The sequence below is a fragment of the Halichoeres trimaculatus genome, unplaced genomic scaffold, assembly GCF_033239565.1.
Source record: "Halichoeres trimaculatus isolate MK-OKI-2021-1 unplaced genomic scaffold, fHalTri1.1 fHalTri1_scaffold_16, whole genome shotgun sequence".
NCBI classification, from domain to species: domain Eukaryota; kingdom Metazoa; phylum Chordata; class Actinopteri; order Labriformes; family Labridae; genus Halichoeres; species Halichoeres trimaculatus.
This window is the reverse complement of record NW_027437194.1, coordinates 18,115,954-18,136,270: the sequence shown is the minus strand read 5'-3', so window position 1 is coordinate 18,136,270 and position 20,317 is coordinate 18,115,954. Positions and strand designations below refer to the sequence as shown.

General features: G+C 40.8%; 1 protein-coding gene across 2 annotated transcripts in view; it reads right to left on the bottom strand.

Annotated features, from left to right (window-relative positions):
* dym (dymeclin) overlaps positions 1-20,317 on the bottom strand; it is a 72,369-nt gene that overhangs the window by 13,972 nt on the left and 38,080 nt on the right. For both annotated transcript variants that reach the window (XM_074690910.1, XM_074690908.1), the window contains exon 15: positions 3,918-4,100. In XM_074690910.1, coding sequence (XP_074547011.1) covers positions 3,918-4,100 — 183 coding nt within the window. The remainder of the gene's footprint in view (positions 1-3,917; positions 4,101-20,317) is intronic.

The following is a 20,317-nucleotide window of genomic DNA, read 5'->3' as shown; positions in this document are numbered from 1 at the left end:
AGTCTGATCAGCTGAAAATGCACAATGTTTTGACTTGACTTTTACCAAGGAACTATGGTAAAATAAAAAGGACCAAAAATGGGCTTGATAAAAAAAATAACCTGTTGAGTTTCAAAAATTAAATGTATCCCATTTTCAGTTCAAAATGAGCACGCATCCTGGTTTCCTGACACTTCCTGATTTGGCAACTGTTCAAACGAGTCTATGTTCTGTATTTATCTAGTTAATGTTTAATCCTCAATTGTCTGTTTTCAGATTCTTATCATTTCATACAGCCATTTTCAGCCTTAGCTACACTGTCCCTTTCTACATTGTCCTCTTTTCCCATGACATGCCAGTCCTTTTTCTGACACCACAGCATCTCATGTCATTGTGATCTCACTGAGGTTTCATCTCAACTCCCAGTACTGTCATGAACCACTTCGACTCTTTTAATCCCACTGTTTGGCGCTGTCACATTAATATTGCAGCAGACACACCCTACATGATGACACCGGGTGCAATGTGTGGATGTAAGTTAGAACAAAGTGGCATCATGCTTCATATAGATGGTTTAGCCTGTAAACACAAACACTGGTGAATGTTCCGCCTGTTAACAACAATGCATGTTGTCAACATGACGGCAAAAAAACTGCTTGTTTTGATCTGTTTGAGTTGAGACTTTGTACAGCTTCTTCTGCATCAGCAAGATGCATCGCTGGGTTCTCATGTGTCTGTACTACATGTGGAATATATTTAACGCCAATTATAAGGTGATAATAATTCAGGAGCTCTGCAAATAAATGAATAAAAGTTGCTATAATGGAATAAAAATGGCATCAAAGATCGTACAGCTTCTTAAATTTAACATGCTCCATACGTAGGCTGGCCAGTCTTGCTTTAGGCTACAGAATGAGTTCATACATGTATATAGTACACACAGCATTTCAGATTACAAATCCTCTATAGGGTCTGAGCATGTTTCATCCCACTGAAAATGAGCACTTCAGTGGAGCTCAAATTGTCTGATGCCTTCTGGGTTTTAAGCCCAAACTAGAGATCAAGGAAACTGTGTTTCCACTGCTGCACTCGGCTCTTCCCTGAAGAGATGTTTGATATTTGTTAATTGAAAATCTCGGAGGGATGCTGATTCTTTTAATGCTTGTTTTTGTCAAACCAACATTGAAAAAAGACATTTACAGGCAGCGTTTCTGTGCTAATGTTAGTGAGGGATTGATTTAAAGAATTCAGCACACCACAGCTAACATGAGAACCGTGTGTGTATGTGTATGTGTGTGTGTGTACGTCTATCTAATACTAATCTCATCATTAACTCTGAAGGCCTCCCATATGGGGTTAATTTAGAGGAGCAAGGCAGCCCCTCATCCTGGATCTCATGCTAGCACACACGGATTTGCAAGCGCAGGGAAGCTTCGCAGAATAGCCTCAGGGAGACTGACTTTACAGAGGGATTCTAGATAGCATGCTCCCCTCATACTTATGGATAACTGCAAAGCTCATGGCAATGTTTGCAGCAACCCCCATCCTTCAAGCACACGTACTCATGCACACCAAAGCCTCCCTTCCTCCTCTATATGACTAATACAGGCATGAATGACAGCTTTCTCTGGCTGCGCTCCTCCCCCCCTCATACACCAAACACTCTCAATGAATATTTGACACACAGTCTCTTGACACAAAGGGACTGATTAATTCATCAATACTACTTAAGCTCACAGCGCTTGGCATGCCGGGCACACTGTGTTGCACATGCAGTTCACATATGTTTCAGGATTGCCTGGCTTTCTGAAAACTTTCCCCGCAGACGCAAGAACATTGAAGGAAAATCTGTTTGACCTTGATGTAAAGGAAAATGAGATGGTTCAAAGTTTGTTTCACACACGGCTGATTCTGAAGCCCTCAGATATTAGACACTAAATTCAAAAACATCTCATAGATAATCTTAAAACCTTAAACCATGAGTTTATTGTGAAACTACGCTTATTTTGGGCTTTCTTAATCTTCTAACCACGAGTTTGGAGCGCTTTGACACTACAAAATCACATTCACTCACGGTGGAGGGTTATACTTCAAGATCGCTGACTGGCTCATTTCACTGTCAATCAAAAAGGGATTTGGCCTCAGACAGATCATCCAATCACCATGCAGAAGCCCAGCGTCCAGGCCAGCCCACTGCCTCATAGACCCCCAGAGACGCTGAGCATCCGATGGGCAACAAAGCCCAGCATTTATCCAATGATCATCCAGTTTCCACAGTGGAACAACCTACTCTACACTTCCCCGCTGAAGTCAGAAGACGCTCAGTGTCCGACTGAGTTAAAGCCCTGAGACGCTGCGGGGATGAATGAGAAGGAGGTGGAGCCAGTTACCTGTGATAGGTAGCTGATTCTGAACAAAAGATGAAGGAATTCTAGCGCATATTTTGTCAATGAAATGTACACACAGCAGAACATATCACCACTTTTTTGGGGACATTTTAGGGGAAGCTGAGCTTCCCTTGCAGTCTTAGAGCAATCCCCACTGATCTCCACCTAAGTAGAGCTGGGTCGATCATATGGTGTATTGGCGAATACTAAGTGCAGAAATGGTGCAACAAACGCACATTTTGTTGGAAGACAGTCGGCAGACTCAGCTGATTGAGCAGGCTGCTGTAAACCTGTAGACTCCAAGCCTGGCCTCACTCATTTTGTTGGTTTGTTGCTGTTGTCTTGAAGGTGTATGAGCCATTTTACCCATGTTGCTTTGGTTTTTGACGCTTGGACAGTTGCCTTGACACTTTAGGCAAACAGGTAGGTAAATGCAATGAAAGGGGCATGGGTGAAGCAGTGGTCTTGGGAATGGGAAGAGCACTCAAGTTTTCTGCAAATTAAAGACACTGGTACCCTCATCCCTTCTACCAGCTAAACGTTGTTCCAGTGAATGACTTCCTGTCCTGCTCTGTCTCTTCTGTGCAAATTTATGCATCAACGCTCCAGCATCAAAAGTCTTGCATAGGTCTCTGACCTGTTGGAGTTAAGATGTAACCGGACTGAAACAGAACGGAGCCAGTGTGGGTCAACTCATTTCTGTTTAACATTATGATACTCTTGGGCTGAGTTGCTTGTATTCCTGAGCACAAACAGGTTGAACACGTAGTGGAACCAAAAGCTAGAAATCACACTGCAAACTATTGGTTAGGAAGACTATTGCAGAGTGATGCAGACATACAATACACACAAGAAGTTCAGGTAGCCAATGCTACTTCATGGTGGCTACAGCTCAGAGTAACCTCCAAAGTTCAAACCCGGCTTAAGAAGAGGCATTAGGAATGCTGACTCTAAGTTTCTGCTAAGCTACAAACCTGCAAGAGGTTGAGTTGAGGTCAAAGTCTTGCCTTCTGTAAGTCAACTCTACTTCACCCTGAATACTGCGTAATCCCCCATAAGTCTCTGTGTTATATATCAATCAACAAAGTTCTAAAACATTCAATTGTGCAGCAGAAATCCATTTTCAGACCTGGACTCTGATGGGGTTTCATTAGCTTTTGGGGCCAGCTCAAAGTGGACACTCATGGAGCTGCGGATATTTTGAGCTTTTATATTGACTTCTTATCTTATCTGGTGGGGTGGGCTTCTAAAATGTGTGTAACAGTGAACAAACACTGACTTTTGATGTTAAATCAATGTCTTAAGCATTTTTCGCACTACCAACACCATACTGATGCTGTTTTTGTTGTTACATAAGAACTTACCTGAAACATATTTTTATTGTTTTTATTGATTTATTTATTTTTTTTTTTCTCCCTCGGGGGGGGGGGGGGGGGGGGGGGGGGGGGGGGTCTCATTGCTTAAAGGTAGGCCTTATACTTGATTGTAGGAATAACTTTCAAGTACAGCATCCTGTATTGTGTTGGGAGAAATGATAAAAAAGTGACTGACCGTGTCCAGGTTCTGCATGATGTCCTGGAAGGATGGGTGCGTCCTGAACTGCTCAAACAGCTCCCTCTTGTACAGCAGCGCGTACACCAGGTTGGGGTTGTGGTGCAGGGAGTTACACAAGCAAGAGTTGATGATCTCCAGCATCATGCGGATCACCTCTTCAATCACATTCAGGTCCTGGGCCTGGGGGAGAGGGAGGATGTAAAGGTTAATTAGTTTCCCCACTACAGTGCTTTCACTTATAATGGTGTTTGAAATGATTGCCTCCTGATAGCCTGATCAGTAGGGGGGAACAGAGGGGTGGTGGAAACAGCAGGAGGGAAGAAAGGGAGACAGCAAAGAGGAATGAAAGATGTTGCAAAGTTGTCAGGCAAGGTCCTAGTAAGGGACAGATAGGTGACCTAGCAAGCCACAGATCCAGTCATGTCAAAGTTTGTTTCCCCTGGGGGGCGAAGCCAACTGTCGCCAGTGACAGGTGACAGTATGGGAAGAGAGCGGTGCTAGGACGATGGAGGGAAAGTCGAAGGGGGCTGAGTGGCATGCTGACATGAGTGATTTACAAAGTTGTTCTCAACAAAGTGGGCTGGTCACAAATCAAAGGAAAAAGAAATCTAAAGAATCAAGCAGAGGAAACAAAACACCAGAAAGATACAAAAGGAGGCAACTTGTTTATGTTGGCACCAGACTTATTCACAAGTACCTTATTCACAGCTAACTTGGCATTGCATCAAGGTAAAAAACACTTACCACCACATGAACCCACTCAGGAACTAAAGATAAAATGTTCAACACCAAAAACTCTTACTTTACAAGCCACAACCTTTTTTTTTAAACCAAATCATGACAAGATCCTTTAACCGGTTTGTGGAGGACTGTAGCCTCTGTACATGGGGCACCTGATTGTGAACTAAGCTAAACCAGCGCCCCACAAACAAACCTTGTCATTTGATACATGTGGGCCTCAAATAGCAAAAATACAAGTGCAGAGTTTACCCGAAGAGTACACATTTAAGTTGTTTCATTTGTATATTTAGATGTAATTAATTAAGCCACTGCTTTCTGGTACATGAAGGCTCTAGTGGTGCAGCTCTGTGATCTTGAGCTGTTTTTGGCTAATCGTGAACTAAAGAAACAATTCTTGCACTCTTACTTATCTCACTAAATTACCCTGGTCTTAAGGCCAACAATGTTCTGTTTTTACGACATTTTAACTTTAACTGTGTTTCTTAATCTTTAACCTGTGAACCCACTGTACCCATTACATCAGCTACCCTGAAGTCCTGCATCATCTCTGGAGGGTTTTCTTAATTACAAGAAAATAACTAAGCAGGAAGGTATTCCAAAATCTAATCAGACCATCTGCTCTATTTGGGGAACTTGCAGTCAGAGAAGAGATTCAATCATGCATTGTTCTGACTTACTGTGAATACAACAATGTGTGCGCAGACAGACAGACGGACAGACAGACAGACAGATAGGCGCCACCATGACAAGATAACGTCCCATATGGCGTGTTCCATGGTGGCACAGTGAGGAAACAGCCCCAGAGACTGTGGGAAAATGAATCTTATATCTTGAAAAGAGATAAAAACCTGGGCAGCAATGAATTTGAGAATACAGTAAGGAGATGTTGTGTGATTTTTTTTTCTCTCAGCGCAACATCGTGGAGTGATGTTATTACAGATAAGATCCCTCAACGATGCCCTCAGTTTCCACATTTAATGTCAAAACATAAAACAATGGTCTTATCTCCATGAGAACAAACACTGCCCATAAAATTAAACTACGGAACAATGTTTTGTTTTCATTTTATTAAAGACTATGACGGCCTGATGATTTTCTCCAACTGAAGTGCACCATCAGCTGCTTTGAGTCCTCATCGGTGGTTGTAAATCTACAGTTTGTTGGGCAAGACCAGAGCAAAATCACCAACAACGGCTAAGAAAGAGCTGAGACAAAAATGCAGACAGAGAACACAGGAGTCAAGAACACTGAAAGCAGCTTAGCTTAATGCGATGGTGTACTAATGAAATAAGTCCAACAGTAGAATGACCAACACTGTAATACACACGGCAAAGATTCTGTAAGTCCTTTCAGAGTTCCTGCTTCTGTATGATTAGCAGGAATAGCATGACCGAGTCACACTGACAAGCTGCATGCCTGAGAGTAAGTCCTAAAACAATGTACAGTACAAACAGTTTTTCTTGCATAAACTCACCACACAAGCAACTTTTTCTTTGAAGGGTTGGGACCAATTCATCATAATGCCATTTATGATTGTAAAAAAACTTGTAACTGCTCCTTTATTTCAAAATAATATGACTTTTCCATCTCGGATTGTTCGCACTTGCATACACAATTTCCAAATATTGATGTCCCCAATTTCTTGTGGAGTATCTAATGTAGCATAAAAGTACATACAACAGTTCCTTTTGGTTCCTCATAGGAGTATGGTAATTGCTGGCGCTTCCTGCAGGGTGCCACATGAAGAAGCAGGTAGGAGCTTCTCCAAAGTGGATACATGCAGGTACATCTTAAAATAATAAATCATGCAAAAGTTGTATTTTTGTAATTCAGTTCAAAGGGTTTTGGTACAATCTGTATTCATTAGATGTAGAAATTACTATATGATGATATTAAACAATATTTCAAGATTTTTAGCTTTATTTGGATGGTTTAGACATACTGCTTCTTAAAATCAGAAATTCAGTATCTCAAATGATGAGAATATTCCCTTTTAAATTTCATACTTTCAGCATCTGAAAGGTATGTTCAATCTTTATACTCCATACTTTGTTGGAGCTCCCCCACCTTGAAGTCCTGTGTTAATGTGTCATGACTCAAGCATTCAAACATAGAGCTGTCTTGGTGCCTGTGATGCAGTTGCGCATTTGCTACTACTCTGATGCTATTTGAATTGTATTTGTCACAAAGTGCGTACTGGATCACTGAGCTGTCTGACAGTTATTTCCAAGCAACATGTGCTGGCTAGTCAAAACAACAATGTTGCTGTTTTGCATTTCAGCGGCAGCACATAACACGCAACACTGCAGTGACTTATCTAAGTTTGAATTTGCAGAGAAAGTAGAACATCATGTTGACTGACTTCTCCCAGCACCTACAATTTGGCAACGCTGGGAACATACAGGCTCATCGTGCAAGATTACATTGTTATTGTTGATAAATCATTTGTCCACTGAGCCGTCCAGGAGTTATTTCCAAGTGAAATGTGCCAGCCAAAGCAGTAACACTGTTAACACTGCAGCGTCAATATTGACTCATCTTTAACGAAAGTAGGACATCTTACCGTCTGAGATCCCCCAGCACCCCTTATTATGACTCATTTATTATGCATTCATCCATTTCTACTAACACACACACACACACACACACACACACACACACACACACACACACACACACACACACACACACACACACACACACACACACAAACACACACACACACACACACACACACACACAAATAAAGACTCACCAGACACAACAACTCACTGGCTTTTAGCAGGAAACGCACACAGGTGTTATGGTATCATTGGCCATGGCTCTGTTCTATTTAAATGACCCATCAAACCATGACAGCAGGTAAACAGGCCAACATGCAACACACATCTTTAAAACTGAAGCACTGAAATGGAATTCAGCTTTTTTAAACTCGTGCATACATGATAAGTCAAAAGTTGTCTTCTGAGAAAGTTCAATGGTTAATTAAGTTCATCTTTAACATGAGAAGACTTCAGAGGCTTTAGTTGGCTCTTTTTGGAATACATAAGCAAGTTAACATTTCAGGACAAGACGACAAAGACATCTCTTGTTCTCTTTGGCGCCTCTTAGAGATGAGAGGGTTTTTTACATGGCAAGACAAATTTATGGAAAGATTTAGAAGGCAGTCACATTGGCCATTCAAACCGTGCCGTACTAAAGCACGATTGCCCCCCCGCAGTGCTGTTCCTCAGCTGGAGAGTACAGCCAGTGGTCACTCTACTGCAATATGAACCAGACTTGAGCACACGCATGGCTCGCAAAAGTCATCATTGTTTACACGTAGTGCAATCTCATCAGAGTCAGCACAATGAGACGCAGACAGTGCTGCTTCAACTTTAGTGATTTTTTGGCTTATGTTAAGTCATTTTGGTCTGACACAGCCCTCTAACACGCCCGTTATTGTTTAAAATGATTCTCGAGAGGAGCAGTTGCAGATCATACATCATGGATCATACCTTGATCATATCCATGCTGAAGCACATTTCCCCGAAGTGTACCAAAGCAGAGAAGTAGGGATGGGTACCTTTTACATTTGAAAAGATACAGCACCAATGCCCCGTACCTGGCAATTGATATTGGTACTCAATGATACCAAATTTTGGTACTTTTTGTATTTTTGTGGCAAAAAATATCAATTTGTTTAATAATGAAATGTAATATTTTTTAATTTAACATATTTATCCTTCAATATACAATCTTATAATGCTGTGTTCATGTCCAGCATGGAAATTGACTACTCTTCCACTCTCTCACAGTCATTACATAATACATATATTTTGGTACCTAAACATGGTACCTTTGATTTTTCATGAATTGGTACCCGGTACTTTTGACAGAATTTGGTCGGTACCAATAAAAGTTCTTAATTCGGTACCCATCCCTACAGAGAAGTGAATTGTGTTTAAGCATGGCACACTTGCAGTCTCACTGGCCAAACAATATGGACTTTAGGGTTGAAGCGTGCTGAAGCACAGTACGGTTTGCCAGTGTGCCCTTAGTCCACATGACTGCCTGTCTATCAAGTCCAAACACATGCGTAGTTTTCAGTCTGAAATGACTTAGGCACAAACTGAACAGTCAAGCTATGACAAATCATTGTACAGAAAAGGACTAATACCAGTCAAAGTCTTGAGAATTAAATGGATAACTCAGCGACGAGAAAACAAACGACACAGCATAGCTTGTGACTCCATCACAGTAAAAGGATTGTGAAAGAACTCCAAAAAGATTAGTTAACCAGTCCAGCCAGTCAGGACATCTTGCTTTTGACATCACTCATAAATCTCTGGGTGTAAATTTTGCCTCTTTCAGAAAAGTTAATTCCCCTTGAAGAATGCTATTCTAGCTTTACACTTAAAAGGGAGGTACATTTAGATCTAAATAAAATAAGGCTTTTTGATCAACAATCCTCCGCACCATGAGACTCATTAAAACCCTCAGAAACTTTGGAAGAAAAAACATTTCGGCCTCTTGTTCTCTGTTGCAAGACTTATCCTCGAGGATTAATTTTCATGACGAACATCATTGTTCTGATGATGACCTGTTTTGGCCAAGAATTTGCTAATGCCGGCTAAGACCAGATTCAAAAGCGGCGGCTCAGCGAGGCTGCAGCAGCAAGCTGATTGGGAGCTGAGAATTTGCCTCCAATCTGGGCAAACCATCTGTAACAGAAGTGCGTGTGGCTGCATTTTGTATTCCATCTTCTGAGACACATCCTTATCTTATAAATAACTCTGCTTGCTGTGTGGCTTTTTTTTCCCCTGTAGCAGAATAAATGCGAAATCACAATCTGTGAGGATTAGGATGACTGTAAAGAACTTCTACATTTTGACTTGACTGTCAATGAGGAAGTACAGAGTGACGGATGGAGGTGTGTTAAGGTGTGGACAGGAGAATCAGCTATAATGAGGATTGACTGTGCATCTGGAAGCTCGACTAGACCGCCTAGCTCGTTGCGCTTCTCTGTTCTTCCGTGGCAGGCCATAATTAGACTGAATACAGGGACAGATGTGGGAGACAAGCGAGTAGGAGGACGAGAAGGCAGAGGGACAAAAATGGAAGCACAGAAGGAGAGGAAGAGAAAAGTTGGTGGAGAGCGTGGTCGGTGGGGAGAGTGAATGTGATGAAGAGGAGACAAAGGAAGGAAGAGGAAGGTAAAGAGTAGGAGTGAGGGATGCCTTATGTGTGTGTTTGCTCTGTAGCTCTGCGCCCAGCTTAATGAGATTAGCCTGGCAGGGAAAAAAATGCCACACTGGGGAATTCAGGTCACATGAAAATAGGCTAGCTAGACGTCTGCCTGGCTCTGTGTGTATGTTTGTCAAGTGGATGAGATTAAGAGGTCCATGGTCTACTTGAAACCCAGACAGGATTTAAATATATTGGCTCCTCCTCCTCAGCTTCCCACTCTGTTCTCTCGCACTTGTTTTGCCCAAAAATATATCTGCCAGACAGCCAAAAAACACCTGACATGTTCGCAAGCCAGCAGGAAACTATTTAGTCCTCTGCCTTTCTCTCTACCCTACATTTCTTTCCCTCCTCTTCCTCCGTTTTTCTCTCCTCTTCCAACCTCCTGCATTGTCATTTAGTCACAACAGCTCACACGGATATTTAATGTTTTCTCTCCACCCAGGAAAACACAGGCCTTAGACATGAGCTGTATCATTAGTCTCAATGATCCTGCCCTATTTTACCAGTCGCACCACTTACACAACCGTTACAGGAAGCCTTGATGTGTGTCACTGTGTGTGTGTGTGTGTGTGTGTGTGTGTGTGTGTGGGTGTGTGTGTGTGTGTGTGTACCCATGACCAACTGACAACCTTTGTTGTGAGGACGTCCCTACTTGTGTGGATATTTTGGGATTTTCTCACAAATAAAAGACTTAAATGAGCTCCTATATTGTCCTATGATGAGCTCTTCTGTAGAAACATGTTTGTATTTTTGTGTGTGTGTGTGTGTGTGTCTGATTCTGCTGCTAATACTTTAACATGCTGGGCACAAATGTGTTATATCTGTAGGTGTGTTTGACCTTTACTTTCTGTCTGACAAGGAAAATTATAGTCTGCAGATGAAATCAGTGACTTGGAAGGACGGTGCCAGCACTTGTCTGTGTGTGTGTGTGTGTGTGTGTGTGTGTGTGTGTGTGTGTGTGTGTGTGTGTGTGTGTGTGTGTGTGTGTGTGTGTGTGTGTGTGTGTGTGTGTGTGTGTGTGTGTGTGTGTGCATCTAGAGGTCCTATCATAGCAATGCATGTTTTTATACAAGTGTTTGTGTGTGTTGTGTGTGTTTGAGTGTGTGTGGGGACAGGGTGTTTAGAGACACAGACATGCAAATCCCTGTAAAGTAGGAGCTGGCATCATTAAAGCAATAGCTTAGTGATTCAGCGGCTGCTCAGTGCAGGCTGTTGCAGGGCAGACAAACCAACCAGACGAGTTAAGAAAGAGTTCTGTCAGAGACAAGGGCATGGAGATAAACAGAGAGAGATACAAAGAGAGGCAAACACAAAGAAAACAACTTCAGACATGAGCTCTATTCACACATGCACAAAAGTACCGAAAATAGCTGAAATCTCACCCTGACTTTAACTGTAGCTCAAATCAACAGCAGAGGCTGTCAGTAAACACTTGTTCACATGGTTTTAAGAATAAAGTGAGCATGTTCCAGTGCTCTAAAATAAATCTTGAAGGTTTCATGTGATGTGCATCTAAGCTGAAGTTTGAAGAAAACTGCATAGCTGCACACAAAAAGGGGCACCAACGACTCCACTGTCTGAGAAAACTCCATCACTTTCATGTGGATAAAACCAGCACAACTCTTTTCTCAACAAGCTTTTATTGAATCGATTTGATCCTTTCCTTTGGTGTGGTGGTTTGGAAGCCACTCGGTTAAGAATAGCAACTCATTGCAACAGGTTGTGAAATGGGCAGGTAAGCTGAAGCTCAGCTGAACATGGCGTCCCTATACAGCAGATCACTAGGTCTACTTAAAATGACAGCCTTGCACTGCAAATTTTGGTTTCTTCACTCTGGACAGAGGATTTTATAACCCAGGTGTTAAACCAAACAATATAAAAACAGCTTTGTTCCAGCAGCAATTGCTCTGAAAATAAGACTTTGTAAAACTACAGTTTGCAGATGACCCCCTGTTTTTAAGTAGCAACATTTATTTGTTCAATCATTGTTTTTCTTAGTAAACAGAATACCTTTAGTTTATTTTTACTCAGTTTTTTTTTAAATTTGCTTTTATTTCTATATTTCCTGCATTGTCTCATTGCAAAACAAGTTTAACCAAAAGTATAAATAAAGTACCCGAAATGAACCCTCAGTATCACATGAATAATAATGCTCCAAGTGAAAATTCATCAGTAAAAAGCTTGGTGTATACTTCTGCAGCAAATTCATGGTACAGCCTAAGTTGTTGGTCCTGTGCCCATGCAGAGGCCTACATACGTTACCTGACATGCAACAAAAAATGTGACTACATCTTAAAAAAAGAGCCTAGGTAGTTCGTATTTACAGAACTGCTGTACATTGACCGTACATTTAATCTCTTTTAGCGTCTCCTCTCTTCCCTCCTTTACAATAACTGCAGTTAAGTCCAACACAGTTTGCTTGAAGTTGCAAGTTTCCTGTGCGCACAAAAAGAGAGATTGTAGGGTGCCTGAAAACTAGTAATACAACTAGAATAAAAAGTGCATCGCCACTATAGCTTGGATACAGCTTCAATGCAAGGTCATTTTTTTCAGGATATGACCAATAAAATGTGCTGTTATTCGCTGCAGTTCATGGGGAAGGAGTGGAAAGTTGGTGTTAACATTTATTTCTTTTTACAACCAGTTTTGACACCTAAGGTAGATGACAATGTCTGACCTGACATGTAAATGACCAACATGTTGCATCTGGCCTTAAAGGTATATACACCAGTCTAAATGGGTTAGATACTGTCCTAGAGCTGATGAGCATGGAGCTGCTTGGTAGCACATTCTTATAGGTAGCGATTTTTGATAGAACACCAGAAAAGCAACAAGTAATGGGATGTTAAAGGTATCAACACATAATGAGGATCTGGTCATGATTTTCAAAGCATCAAAGATTGATTATTTCATTAAAGATCAAAACATTCTTACAAACACTACATTGTAAAAAAAATGAAAATTTTTTCAATATTTCAAGTGTTGCCTGTTTGCAATGTGGTATTCCCGCCAGATGGTGACTGTTGCATCTCCTAAAGTTGTTTGCAAACATTACATAATAGGAAAAGAAGAATGGTGACTGCAACAAATAGCAAAAAGAAGAAAAAATTGCAACAGTTGCTGAAAGTAAGATGTACTGCTCTAAAATACAGAAATGTAGAGAACTGCAGGGACCAAAAATGGCTGTAAAATGTAAACAAACACCTGTGCTGTGTCACAGAAACATCAGCATAATTGTGTAGACAGACACGATCAGTGTCTGCTACCTGCGGCGCCACTTCCTTTTGCTGGTTAACGCTACTACCACACAGAGCACTAACAGGATGTGTGTTGAGTAGAGTGTTGAGTAGTATTGTCTACATGATGCAGATTCATTAAGAGCACACTGCAAGCCTTAGCAACACTTCCTGTAATCTAAATTATGTCAGAATATAGTACGGCAGAAGAAAAAATAGTGCTATGGAAGTTTTGTGTACTGCTGATATATGTGTGTTTTCAGGGGTTAGTCAACCAATCACATAAGACATAGTGAGACCATAGACTGTATATAGAGTAATCAGCGTGGCTCCGTCATTTACCATTGTACGATTTTGAGTCTGCTCAGCAGAGACTGTGAGGGATTCTGGGAGAATCCGAGTGAAGCTGAGTGACAAAAATAATAATATTTTCTTTTTCTTTCAAGAGTCTAATCACTTCTTGACTCTACCGCCCGACATATTTCACAATCCCCCCAAAAAATACACAAGAATGGCAGCTGTCAATCATCGTTAAACGTGATGTAAAACCTCATTTTTAACCTCTTATAACTAATGAAAACGAAAGTTTTCAGGAAAAGAGGACCTGAATACGAGGCAGCCAAATGATATCTTCAAATCACCAAAACAATCGGACGTGAGAAACATTTCTACGAGGTGCGTACATTTTTTAAAGTTTGATCACAGCCCATCTGGAATGACTGAGGAGCAGGATTTTTTTTTTACCTATACTGCAGCCAGTCACCAGGGGGAGCAGTTTTTGAGGCGACCCCACTTCAAGCTGAGCAAGGTAACTTCCATTTTTAATACAGTCTATGAGTGAGACTCATTTCTGATAAATCATTTAGCAGCATTTAATTAGTAATTGAGTATAAAATTTGTTCAAGTTTTATTATATGAGACTCTAGTGAAAGGGTCAGTTGTATTTATCTTAAGTTTGTTACAGGAAGTGTCTATCTGAAGCAATATCCAGCGTCCTGAGCTTCTGTAATTTCCCCTAAAGAATTCTGCATTTCTGAAAATATCTCCAAAGGTGGATTTAAACCTGTTTTTATCATTTGTCTGAATAAAAAATGTTTAAAACATATACAAAGATGTATCAAATATCAAAACAAACGCAATCAGATATTTGTTTAAGTGTGACTGAAGATGAGTAAGTTTTCAAAGAGACTTCTTGACTAATATTTGAAATGTATGATTTCATGAAAAGCAGTTTTTTGGTCTCGCCTTTTCTTTCCTCTGTTTTTTTAAGGCAGTTATATAAAAAAGAATCAAAGTCTCAGTAAGAGATATAGATGGTAGGGGAGGATTAGAGCCACGTGGACAGACGGAGAGGGTCAGAGCGGCTGAGCAGCAGCAGCCTGCCTGCTCTTTTGGGAGTTTTTTAAATAGGTCATTGTCTGGCCTGTATTATGGTCCCACAGCCATGTCATAATCACACCATTTTGTAGAGCATTGTGCCCAGGTCAGCCTCTTATTACCCCATAGCACCACAAAACATCCTTTGTTGCGCACACACACATAGATGCAGAACAAAGAATAAGACACTGAAGTACAAAACCAACAATGTAGTCTGCGTCTCGGATGTGTTTAGGAAAGACTGTGTTGCTGCATCACTGTCTGTGTGGAGGGGAAGTCCGGCATTTTCCCAGACAGACACTTTATTATGAGTGTAAACAAGCACACTACTGCTCAGAGACTTGGCAGGGGGGCTTGATGGCCGAGAAGTGGTGATGCCGAGGGTGACGTCAGTGATGGATGAAAATAATAAATAAAGGCCATGCCAACGGCTGCTCAGGGCTCTGCTCGGAAAGGTGGGCAGTGTTAATTGATCTGCTGTTGGCTATGCTCTGTTGTGCAACGCGCCTCAATCAGGAAAAGACCAGGGCTCAGTGGGGCTGCCCTTATTACCATTTGGAAGCAGACAATCATTAAGACCCCAGAACACCTGCCGCCTGCAGGGGTGGCTCTCCTGCTGCCCGAGAATGATCACAGACAGAGATGGAAACAGGGACGGAGACAGACAGAGGAGAGAAGATGAGGGGCTGACAGAAAACAGGCTAACAAGTGAAAACAGACCACACCGAGCACCGGTTTCACTGCACAGGTGAGGAAGAGTATGAAGGATAAGAGACTAATAAGGAGAGTAAGTCAGCTCTCAGCAGGATACGACATTAATGAGTGGCACACAGAGGGACAGACATGACATAATGAGCTACATGAAGAGTACATCAGCCTGAGAACAGTCTCTAAAGCTCTTTCTACTCAGTGTTCACTTTTAGAGAGAACACTGAATGCGTCAATATTCAAACCTTGAGTTTATTTCATTAAAAGGCTTAAAGAAAGTCCTCCCTGCACAAAAAATCAAATTTTTTGTTTGAACAACACAAGAGGCCGTTTCAATTTCTCTTCAGATACAAGAGTGACAAGTTTGATCCATGGATTTTTCTTTAAGACACCAAACGCAGAACGTACAAGGAAGTATTTTCAAACTATCAAAAGCTATCACTGCTGCAGTCGTCTAATCTTTTATTTTGGCAGTCAGGAGTTCAACAGTAGAAGTATGGAGTTAACATGAGAATATAAACTGGCTATCAGAACGGACAAATTCAGCTGATGCAAATCAGAGAAAAGGAAAAAGCACGCTGTGTTTCAAGTTACGCAATCTATACAGAAGTGCTAAAAACTGCAGTTCATTAAGTTCCCACTTGAAGCTGGCTGCAGAAACACTAGAAAACATACGACCCAGTCAAAAAAACATGATCTTGATGGTATACAGGCTATGGTAAAGGTCAAGCTTGATAAATGACAACTAAGTGCAAAAACTGCAGTACCTCAAGTGTCCATTTGGGGCTGACGGCAAAAACCCAGGAAATGCCACGATCACTTACTCGTTCAGAAGTTCAATTTCAGGGTAGTCCTCACTGTTCACACCTCCTCCACTGTCTACCCCCCACATTTCCTGTCTCTCTTCAGCTTTGTAAAAACAAGTTTACAACTTGATCCAAATATTGGTTTTCATTTATTTCATTCATGCTGGATGGAAAGATGTTAAACATAGAGCTCAAAGTTACGCAAGCTGGTTTGAGTCAGTTTTTTTCAATACGATGGCCGCAGTCTTTGGGCTTTATGGTGCCTTTTGAAGGACAAGTCGAGGAAGTCACAGAAACTTCATTATGACTTACACTGTCAATGGTCTAGGTTGGTTCATCAGGTCCATGCTGCTTATTGGAATTAGAAATGAGAAAACTTAAATATAGAGGCAACCTTTTTCTCCCTCGTTTCTCTCTATATGAGATGTGTCAGGAAATGTGACATTCACACTTCAGTTAATCAATTTCTTCTCTGAGGTACAGCATGAATAAGGACTATACTGGTGTCTGTGCTTTCACCTGACGTGTCGGACTCAATAAGCACCGTGGAATTAAAAGAAATGGACATGTTGGTGTAGGGGCAAAAAGGGCAGAAAGATCAAAAAGAGGCCAGTGAGTACTAAAACCAGATTAGGAGTAAGAATAAATATACATTTATTACAGCACTAGCTTTACTTTTTCACACATAACCTTCAATGAGTCAATAATTCTTATTCAATAATGGCTGTGTTAAATACTTGATTCTGATTGGACCAAACCCCATTGACAATGGTCATTAGTTTGAGCTTGATTAGTTTGGTTATGTGAAATAGAATCCCGCAAGATTGAAACAAGACCCCAGCATGACACTGGCATCAAGTTTAACGTTAAATTTTAACCACTGATTTGTTTTATTTTCACTATTCTCAATTATACTTAAGCTCTACATGATTTGAAAACCATCAAAATCTGATATGTTTTTTTTTTAAGGCATCAGCTTAGGCCACAGAAAGTTTTGATATTTCTCTGATGAAGAAGCTTCTTTGCAAAGTTTAGGACCGTGTTGAATGTGGCGCCTCCCTCTGGATGTTAAGGTGTCTGTTATTTCTGTACAGATTTTGTCCTGGAGATGTGTAAGTCAGGCTGTATTTTAACACACAGAGGTATGGCTTATTGAAGCTATTTGATGTGGAAAATGTAAACAGGGGCTTATTCAGCAGCTTGCAGCTAGTCAGGCGTCAGGCATTTATAAATTACTAGAATGAAGAGTCTTTGTGTTGTGTATGCTAGCTGTATTCACGTGTTTTAACGCTGAAATGTTACATGTTTACTCTCTTAAATCACGTCCAACTTTTTTGGTATTGGGGTTGTATGATACGTTATAATACATTATAATTTTATTACCATACATTTTTTTAACAATCACAAAGAAATACGCTTTTCACATGATTATGTCTCAACCTACAGATGAATAAGTCTAGCTCTGCATACATACAGGGGACAGTAAAGGCAGCATTAACCTGTCAAAAGAGGATGTTTAAGTTCTCAATATAAAATATAAATAAATAAATGATGCCCTGCTTTCCCACATTTACCTTAGAGACTGTACAGAACTCCATTTTTGAGACACTCTCTTGTCATCTGTGACTTATTGTGGCATCGATGGAAAATTATGAATTTTACAAAACAACTTGAAGGCCTCATAAGAAAGTGGTAAATTCCTGGAAGGCCCGATGATAAACAGAAGGCATAATGTTTATTATCTGTTGATACATCCTCAGGCTCCGCTGTTTCCCTAAACAAGAGGAATGGTGTTACAGAGCTAATGCATGCGTCTACTCTGGCTATTAAAAAGAGATCACAGATTGTGACTCAACCAGTGCACATAAACACATAGACAGGGTGGTCCAACATGCTTCTGGCTGTGTGTGTGTGTGTGTGTGTGTGTGTGTGTGTGTGTGTGTGTGTGTGTGTGTGTGTGTGTGTGTGTGTGTGTGTGTGTGTGTGTGTGTGTGTGTTGGCAGTCTCTTCCCAGAAATGTGCAACAGTAAACAGACTAAGAGGCACAGAAGTAACATTACCACTACCACTAGCTGGGAGCATAAACAGTGACACACAATGCACAAACGCAACACAAAGCAACACAACGAGGCACATACTTTCTTCTTTATGTGTTTGTGTGTGTTGAATGTCACTGCATGTGTCTCAAAGGGTAAGAAAAAACATCTGCAATCAAAGGTGCAGAGGCTGCAGAGAGCAGCCCTCTGAGAGCTGCCCTGCCTGGACTGGGAGCCTCTGGTGTGTCCCCCGGGGGCTCGAGGGGCCCGACCCTTCACTCTTTCTTCCCTGACACTAACCAGACACAGCAGCACAAACACATACAAGGATGGGGGTGTGCGCTGTGTCTGTGTGTGTCTGTGTGTGTGTGTATACATGAGAAAAAGACGCAGGCAGACATAAAGAGGGACAAAGGGAGGGGAAAAAGAAGGAGACATTTACACATTAGCAGAAAGCAGCCAGCTTTACAACACAGCTTAAAGCATTTGAAGACGTTTTTTTTCATATCCTCCTCTCGGTTTCTCCCTTGTAAAGAGCGCAATTACATGTCCAGGACAATCCCACATAAAACAAACATTAGCTCTCTCCAGAGCCAGACTCCAAAGCCAAATTACATTGGTTCCAGATGCCCATCACACACCCACTCCCTCTCCAAAGCCCTCTTTTTCTCCTCTTCTCCTGCTTTTTGCTCCTTTTCTATTGTTCTTCTTCGTGTTTTATTCTTCTTCTCTTCTCCCTATAGATCCCTAAACCTCATTCCTCCCAAAGTTAAGATGAGGGTTTGTGGATGAAAGCAGAGCAGGCTGTTTTCAATTTCACGTCCAATGCAGGAGGATGAACAGCTAGAGAGGAATGATTAGAGTTTAAGAGCTATCTCGAAAACTGGAAACAAATTCAAGCCTTCATGTTACGCATATTTTCTTTCAGCTGAGTCTTTATATAAAGACAGTTTGATTATTAGCAGTCCTCAGTTCTCAACTGTAAGAATCTGTAACTGTATTGTTAGTGACAGTAACAATACGCTATACACCTTGTCCGCCCGCCCTGGACAACAAAAGGAACATTTTACTCACTGGACGCCGGTGCTATGTGTCTGACTCATGTCCACAAAATTCTCAGCGGTACACTGTAATCGACATGTTCAATCATGAATGTCTCTTGTTGAGCAGCGAGGTGTACTAATGGGCAAATATAACCTTCAATCATAGGCTAAAAGAAGAGGATCACAATCATACAATGGAAAAACTGGCAGCAGTTGTTCCTGCGTTACCAGCTCCTGGGCTAACCCTAACCCTGATCCAGCGGGTGTGTTTATGACTTGAGTTATCGTCTGCTTTAGTCACAAGATTTGTCACAACTTCTCAAACATTTTAACAGTGGCTTTAAGGTCTCAGCACATATCTACTGCAGAAAAATAAATATCTATTTAAGAACTGGGTTACAGTTGCTAAAAAAAATATGTGTGAGAAAAAAGGTGGTTGCAAACATTTTACAAAGAGAAAGTTAGAGTTGGGTTTTATTTATGAGCGATAACACCAGTCTTTGAAGGTATCTCTACAAACATACCCCAGTTTGTTATGTTAAGTATGTATATTCATCACATTCATCTTCCATTTCTCTATTGCAAATTGCACATTTGTCTGATATCTATTCAGTGCACTATTTTTTTTTTTACTTTAACTCTATTTATATTTTTATTCTACTCTGTACAAAGTTCTTTATTTAATATTGTAATTATTATTATTTTTCTCTACTACTTAAGCTCTATTTTTTCTACTTTTTATAATATTTAGTGTTTCTCTTAGGGTCTTTCTACTCACAACAATTGTACTGAGAGAGTGCAGTTTAAATCGGAGTCAACTTACTTATATTCTTGAAAATACTTGGCGAATTAAGATGATTCTGATTCTGTTTACTGACTGTATTATGTTACTTTGTGATACGTTGATGGCTTCAAACTACATTTTGAATGTAATTATTGGCTAATAATAAATATTTTTGATGAATGCCAACACTCCATCCACTAGTGCGCAACGTTATTGTAGAGATGTGACTGTTAACTGACTGTATTTAAGTTATGTGAACATGTTTGGCCCTGGAAAATGGTGATGGATATCCCTTAGGTTGGGGAATCTAATGTATAAAAGCTTTTAACCAGTACTAATTCTGGTTACCAGCAGAAGGCAATCCCTGTGACTGCAAAAAGATATGTAATAATTTAGTATGTGAGTTGGGCAAACTTATTTATTAGCATCATTTATCA